Below are 8,154 nucleotides of genomic sequence, written 5' to 3'. Positions count from 1 at the left end.
AAACTGGCAACGTTTAGAAAGCAAGGGGAGGAAGAGTGTCAAGGGGGGGAAGGCCACATTCCTCTTTTATATAAATCCTATTTATAACTAAACTGCAGAAGTTTATTTCATTTGTTGGGAGAATAGCAGTAGAAGCATAGAGTTGGAAGGGCCCCCCAAAGATCCTCTAGTTCAACCCCCTGCAATGTGGGAATCTCAGCTAAAGTATCTGTTATGTACTGAGTTGAATAGGATCCAAAAGGCAGCAGTCTGATTGGTCCTAGAACAATAGGGTCCAGAATGCAGCAGTCTGATTGGTCCTAGAACAATGCAGCAGTATGATTGATCTGCAGGAGCCACCCAATCCAGCTCCAGGTGGAAGTGAATCCGCAACCTGATTGGCCTACAGGAGAATCCCAGAATTAGCCAATCACGTGCGGCCCATTGTGTAAATAATGTATATAAAGCAGATATTTGGGGGGAATTTTCATTCCTCACTACTATGAGCTGAATAAAGAGCATGAAGTCCACACTCGACTCCGAGTATATTTCAGTATCCATGACAGATGGCTTAAAAACCTCCAAAGGAGGAGGGTCCACCACCTTCCGAGGGAGTCTGTTCCACAGTTGAACAGCTCTTACTGTCAGAAAGTTCTTCCCGATGTTAAGTCGCAATCTCCTTTCTTGTAAGGTGAAGCCATTGGTTCGGGTCCTACCCTCCGGAGCAGGAGAAAACCAGCTTGCTCCATCTTCCATGTGGCAGCCCTTGCGATATAAGATGGCTGTCTTATTTCCTCTCAGTCTCCTCCTCTTTACCAGGCTAAACATTCCCAGCTCCCCCAAACCGATCCTCCTAAGGCTTGGTTTCCAGATCTTTGACCATCAGTCAATCGTTGGCACTCAAGTTGCACTTGGAGAGCTGATGAACTCCTCAACCCCACCCCACCCCGGATCCTGGTGTTTTGTTAAAGCAGCAAGTACCTGAGGTCCAAAAGAGCCCTGCTGGATCGGGTCGCAGACCCATTTAGCTAAGAATCCTGTTCTCACAGCGCCCAGCTTGAGCTCCCCAGTTTGACTATTCCCAGCAAACTGAGATTCAGGTCGCCTCTGATGGCAGAGGAACCTAACACACACATGCAAAGCATGCTTCATTTTCAACCTTTAGTTAAAAAGGTAAAGGGACCCCTGACAATTAGGTCAACTCTGGGGTTGCGGCGCTCATCTCGCTTTATTGGCCAAGGGAGCCGGCGTACAGTTTCCGGGTCATGTGGCCAGCATGACTAAGCTGCTTCTAGAGAACCAGAGCAGCACACGGAAACGCCGTTTACCTTCCCACCGGAGTGGTACCTATTTATCTACAGTGGTACCTCGGGTTACATACGCTTCAGGTTACATACGCTTCACGTTACACACTCCGCTAACCCAGAAATAGTGCTTCAGGTTAAGAACTTTGCTTCAGGATGAGAACAGAAATCGGGCTCCGGCGGCGTGGCGGCAGCGGGAGGCCCCATTAGCTAAAGTGGTGCTTCAGGTTAAGAACAGTTTCAGGATAAGAACGGACCTCCGGAACGAATTAAGTACTTAACCCGAGGTACCACTGTACTTGCACTTTGACGTGCTTTTGAACTGCTAGGTTGGCAGGAGCAGGGCCGAGCAGGGATTCGAACCGCCGAGTTGGGCAGGAGCAAAAGATCTTCGTTGGTGGTGGAGGAAGGAGCCCGATGAGTGAAAAGCTTTGCACAGCAAGCGTGTCATAATTAGATCCGAGAGAGAAGCTTCCTGTTTCCTTTTTCGGGGTTTTTTCTTTTTTCCAAGCTGTCACACAAAATTTGAAACCAGCCGGTAACGTGACCCGCCGCACCAATGATGTGAGCCGAGCAAGGCGACTTTCATTTCTGGCGCCCGTTACAAATGCGAAGCTGTGCGCTCTTCGCTCCTGCGCACGTGGAAAGAGCCGGAGGAGATAATGGCATATCAGTTCTTGCAAAAGCGCCGCTTCGCTGTTATTTTAAAAATCGTTTTGAAACTGCGCTTGGCTCATGGACGGACCCCGACAGCTAACTTCAGCAGGCTGGCCAAACAGACCTAAGGAACCCCCTTCGGCAGGAAGCTATGCTGGTAAGACGCAACTTACAAAACTGCACTTTGCGCAACAGCTGGCTGCAGCTTTGGACGTGGAGCTCCTATAGCCTCTTTTGCAAATATCACGGGGGCTGTGTGTTAAAAGCTTCCACCGATCTGCTCTGTAACTGCCCCCTGCTCTGATTTTGGGGGGAGGCAGGAAACACCCGGGTCTCAAGCGTGCCAGGAAACGCCTGTGCCTGATCGGAAAGCCCTAGTCTCCGCGCAAATTACGCACCTGCTCTCTGGGTCGTTTCTTTCTCCAGATGCTCCAGCCTTGGGCCAGAGTTTTTGGAAACGGGTATTATTAGACTCTGATTCAGCCCTATCCTGGTCTCTGCAGACGTAATTTGGAAACTTATCATTCATTCAGCTCAGTGATGTGGTCTTGTTTAGTAAAGTGGAAATAATTCAGGAGGGTTAGTAGTAACCTCTGATCAGAAATGTTGTTTTAGTGTTTTGGGAGCGGGCTTGCAGATATGGTATATGACAGCAGGTCTCAGGTAAGGAGTATAGACAACAGGTTCTTGAATGAGGCAGAGTTCATTCAGGAAGAAAAGTGGAACCGGATTCCTGTTAGCGCTGTCTAATTTTAAGAACGCGAGGCAGCTGCTGAGAATCAGTGTGCGTGGCTTGCCTCACCTGTGGCTCACTTTTACTCCACCAGTAATTGCAACTTTTGCTGGAACCGTATCTGATGTTTTTGTTAAGTTCTGTTGTTAAGTTTTTTTTAAATTGCAAATTGCTTTTTGAGGACTTGCACTAAAGGCAGGATAGACATAGCTGAAAGGGCAGCCTCTGTGCTACAGAGAAAGCAGGCTTTTTAGCAAGGATGGAAGGTTATCTGGACAAACGCATCTGGACAAACGCATCATGGCAGGTGAGGGTATTCAAGTCTATTCTACAGGGGTGCAAAGCACTTTGGGCACCCCAGGGGAGTGTGTGGAGGGCAGGTTATTGGAACAGCCTGGAACAGCCAGTGTTTTATCCCCTCCCCCAGGAAATGAATGGAAACCATTGACTTATATGAAGGAAAGTAGCAGGATCCATGTTGGGGCATCACAGGAGATTTTTGTTTGTTTTGTTTAGTCGTGTTCGACTCTTCGTGACCCCCTGGACCAGAGCACGCCAGGCACTCCTGTCTTCCACTGCCTCCCGCAGTTTGGTCAGATTCATGTTTGTAGCTTCGAGAACACTATCCAACCATCTCATCCTCTGTCGTCCCCTTCTCCTTGTGCCCTCAATCTTTCCCAACATCAGGGTCTTTTCCAGGGAGTTTTCTCTTCTCAAGAGGTGGCCAAAGTACTGGAGCCTCAGCTTCAGGATCTGTCCTTCCAGTGAGCACTCAGGGCTGATTTCCTTCAGAATGGAGAGGTTTGATCTTCTTGCAGTCCATGGGACTCTCAAGAGTCTCCTCCAGCACCATAATTCAAAAGCATCAATTCTTCGGCGATCAGCCTTCTGTATGGTCCCACTCTCACTTCCATATATCACTACTGGGAAAACTATAGCTTTTACTATACGGACCTTTGTTGGCAAGGTGATGTCTCTGCTTTTTAAGATGCTGTCTAGGTTTGTCATTGATCACAGGAGATGGGAGGGGATAAAACCTAGCTGCACTAACCCTTCTTTGAGAACTAAACCTGCACCTATCTGCATAAACTCACTCTCTGCTATTCTGCTTTCTGGTCTTGCCAACAGAATGTTGGTAATTGGCTTTGAAAGCTGAATGGCTGGATTCAGTTATATTCTTTCTCCCTGAAATACACGCTGTAATCTTAAAGCCATTTATTTGGGAATAATCCGCAGGAAACTGAATGGGAGTGACTTCTGAGCAGACATGTTAAGCAGACTGTCAACTGGGGTGGGCGGAATGTGATGGCAGAATATTCGGAAGGTTCAGGTGCCAACATGTGAAGTTTAAAAATAGCAATTGCCATTTTCCAGGTGTTTTATGATCAATAAAACTAAGAGATGGACAAGTGAGGACCAGAGGATTGTGTCCAGATTCCAGAATTGGGTTTCCAGCCATTTTCTGTCTTTAGTGAGAGTAATTGACCTAGTTCATGTTTTATTTCATATTTGTATCCAAGCCTTCCTCCAACAAGATCACTTCAGGCTGCCATTCGTGAACATTTTATCCTCATAAAAGCCCTATAAGGTAGCGTAGTCTGAAGGAATTAGACTGCCATCAAAGCCAGACCCTGGCTCTTACGCAAAATGAGCATTGCAGAACAAACTGACAACAACAGAGCATTAAATTCAATGCACCTGTATTTTTTTTATTTTGCAAGAACCTGGCTTTCCTCTGGCAGATGTTGCAAAATCTAGGGGCTTCCCATAGCTTAGATGGTTACAGAGCTCTCTCAGGTCTTCATCTTCTCTAGAAATGGAAGGAAGAAGGCGTAGCAAGCATTGCAGGAATGTATAGGGCAATAAACATTTGAATCTTCTCTTTGGCCTTTAAACATGTCAATATGAAATGTTTAGTTCTGTTTTAGCCTGTTTTTAGCTTATTATCTATTCTAATTACATTTTGAATTTTTTTAAGTACCTGGTTTTTTTTAACCTGTTCTTTTACTGACAATTTTAATGTTTGTTTTATTTATTTTTGTAAACTGCTTAGCAGTTCTATTAAGTACTGCCCCCAGCCCTATCTGGATGGAGATGCTGGGTTTGAACCCCAAACCTTCCACATGCAAAGCATCTGTTTTGCCATAAAGCTAGGCTGTTTCCCATTGTTGCATTTTGTTAAATAAGTGTAGTCTCTAACAATAGCAGCACCCAAGTGCCCTCCCCGGGGCGCAAGCCTGGGCAGCGTGTATGGAGCTTCTGGGCTGCCCAGATGACAAAAACAAATATTTTTGGATTGACCCTGAAGGAAAAAGATCCACAGCTTGGGTAGCAGGTGTTTACTTACAGTGCTGCCAATCAAAAAAATCAGGACTGTGTTAGACTAGACCAATTTTGCAGCTTCATGTGTTCACAATCTCCTTTGTTGATATTATTCTTCCTTTACCACCTGAAAAATACTCGGAGTTACGTAGTGATTTCATGCTCTTTATTGCGGCTCGTAAAACAGTGAATAAATTTTTCCCCAAACCTCTGGCTTTACATACGTTATTTACACAATGGGTCCCGTCTGATTGGCTGATTCTGCTTCCCTCCTGGATTGTGATTGGGCTGCTCTCGCAGGCCAATCAGTTGTTGCATTCTAGGATCCTACCTGCCTATTGTTCTAGGATCCAAGCTTAGTACATAACACCACCCCCAAAAATTTTTTTCACTAACATGAATTAGACAAGGTTGATGGATGTGCACACGCATGTGCACATGCACGGGTTGTGATTCAGTGCTTCTGCGCATGCGCAAAGCACGATTTATGACTATATGTGTAAGAGATTCAGGAACTACCATGTCAAATGGATGACCAGACTACCCAGAAAAGGCAATCAGATAAGGTATTATCAGGTATCCTGGCAATCAGATAAGGTATTATCAGGTATCCTGGCAACACACTTATATTCCTGCTGGGGACCACCTCTTTCTGTGATGTATGTATGATGTTTGGGGGGGGGGTCTTGAGCTACAGGGGAGGCAACTTTCAAATGTCTATATAAGAGCTTGCACACCAGTTTTGTAGGTCCCTCTCCTCCCCCCCAGCGTGGGGTGAGCGGGGGACCCTGTGGCAACAGTTTAATAAAGATCAGGCTTACTAGCTGCTTTGCTTCTCAGTATTCTCTGGTTGGCCTCTGTTATTTTCTCCTACTGATAGAGAGCCTACTTAAGGACTCTATACGGGCTCTTAGATACCCCATAAGGGAAAGGGAGCAGTATTTTTTCTTTACAACACTAGGTAAAGCTGCAAAACACTCCCTGTCTGAAGCCCAGGAGGGCAGCTGCTCGTCAGTGTAGGCAGTGCTAAACTAGATGGACCAATGGGTAAGGCGTAAGGCGGCTCTCCCTGTTCATTCGTTCCTGGTCTCCTGTGCAAAGGTAATAATAATAATAATAATATAATAATAATAAATGTTATTTATATCCCGCCCTCCCCAGCCGAAGCTGGGCTCTGGGCGGCTAACAACAATCAAAATAATCCAACATTCTAAAAACATTCATTATAAAATTAATTAAAATTAAAATCAAATTGATGGCAACCAATTAAGCAAAATTCTGTGCAGATTGCCAGAGGAGGGGGTCAGGCTGCGCCCTGACCAAAGGCCTGGTGGAACAGCTCTGTCTTACAGGCCCTTCGGAAAGATGTCAGGTCCCGCAGGGCCCTAGTCTCTTGAGACAGAGCATTCCACCAGATTGGAGCCGCGGCCGAGAAAGCCCTGGCTCTAGTTGAGGCCAGCCTAACATCTCTGTGGCCTGGGATCTTCAGGATGTTTTTATTTGCAGGTAAAAGTTGCACCTGTTGTTCTGCCTACTTGGCCTCTGCCCAGAAGGCTCCCTATGTGGGAATGCAGCTCTTGGGGTGAAAAGGTTTGCCCATACCAACTCTATTCACATTCTTTTCTAGTGATTGACTCATTTGGGGAGGAAAATAGGTTCTTTGACGGCACTTCTCTAAGCCAAGCTGGCTTGACCTTTTTTTTTTTTTTAGGCCTTGCTAAATCCATTGATCAAACCTACATTTACTAATTTCAGAATTAGGGGGGAAACTGGCACCCAGGGATTTTGAGGATCCTTGCTCCCCTACAAAGCCATACCACTAGCTTGTAAAAAAAATAATTGTCTTTAGAGTCCTCCACCCCTTGAAAATACAAAAACCAAGAAGAAAAAAGCAACTCTGGGGATTGCATAATCATTGTGCTACATCACAGTTTTAAGTGCCATCATTTTGTCAGTCAAATAGCAGCTGTTGTAATAGTAAAACCACAGCACTGGGTTAATCCTATGCTCTTTCATAACTTTCCTTACTCATTTGTAAACTGGGCTGTGGGTTAAAAAGAAGTTTAAAAACCTTGCTATTCATCACTAGCAAGTGGTTTTGGCTCAGACATGTGGTCTATACATTTATGTATGTACTTGCTTGGTACATCTATGAACATTTATTTTGCATATATAAGACCTTAAAATTCTTATAACACTATACATTATGTTAGGACTTGTTAACTAAGCATTAGTTTCCACAAGGCAGCTGTGAAGTCCAGTCCCACCATGGTAGCACAATATCATGGGCATTTATCAACACAGATAATTGCCTGAAATTGTTGAAGTTATACAGTATAACTGAGGCTTTACGTAAGTCAATGAACACATTGCATTTTTTGTTTCTTTTAACCTGTGATTCATTCCACATCTCTGAACAGTGTTTGGTTTTCGGTTTTGCTTTGTTTCGCTTCAAAATGTGGGAACATTTGACTTTGATTAGCAAGAGGCCTATTTTAGTTTCCTGTCTCATATCTTCTACTAGGAAAAACAGAGGAGCTTGCTTGTCAAAAAGGAGTCCTCAGCACCCCCTCTCCGCAAAGTCTATAAACACGTTTTTGGTGGCATTGTTTCCGAGTGCATAGGTTTAACTTGTGAAACACCTTGACCTTTGTCATCTGGATGAAATGCTACCCTTCGCTTTCAAATGGAAATACGCACGAGCTTACAAAGTGTTGCCATTTAAACTGGTTAGCCTGAAGGAGGAAGCTCTTGAAAGGAAAAGGAGAGAAGTATCTAGCCTCTGCTTGTCTCTTCTCCCCGTCCCCACTTTTATCTGTTTATGTTTTTGGTGAAACAATAATATAACTACAATCTTTCTTGCTAGAATACTGCTTTCTGATCCAAAGTTCTTCGTGACAATAGGGGTTGCAGACTGAAAATGAGGGCAGGCTCCAGCGTTGATGGGCGAAGCGCCCTCTGGTGGGCCGTCTCTTATTACAATGATGGGCTCCCTAAGATGGTTGGATGGCACCTTGTACGCCTCATTCTGGCGACCCCTTCAGCCAAGCTGGTGCCAAACATTTTGCTCTGCTTTCCATTAGAAGAAAAAGAGTTTGGATTTGATATCCCGCTTTATCACTACCCGAAGGAGTCTCAAAGCGGCTAACATTCTCCTTT

General features: G+C 45.0%; 1 protein-coding gene across 5 annotated transcripts in view; it reads left to right on the top strand.

Moving 5' to 3' along the window:
- The first annotated feature begins 1,889 nt into the window (after positions 1 to 1,889).
- The window catches only part of LOC309365889 (uncharacterized protein), a 281,475-nt gene continuing 275,210 nt past the window's right edge, over positions 1,890 to 8,154 (top strand). For all 5 annotated transcript variants that reach the window (XR_014166256.1, XM_081904487.1, XM_081904486.1 and 2 more), the window contains exon 1: positions 1,890 to 2,097. Coding sequence is in view for 4 of the 5 variants with exons in the window: in XM_081904487.1 (XP_081760613.1) it covers positions 2,019 to 2,097 (79 nt within the window). In the remaining variant the exon portion in view is untranslated. The remainder of the gene's footprint in view (positions 2,098 to 8,154) is intronic.

This window comes from Podarcis melisellensis, assembly GCF_964234715.1.
Source record: "Podarcis melisellensis genome assembly, chromosome: 3".
Lineage (NCBI taxonomy): Eukaryota > Metazoa > Chordata > Lepidosauria > Squamata > Lacertidae > Podarcis > Podarcis melisellensis.
The sequence above is the reverse complement of the archived record's forward strand: the minus strand, read 5'-3'. Positions and strand labels throughout refer to the sequence as shown.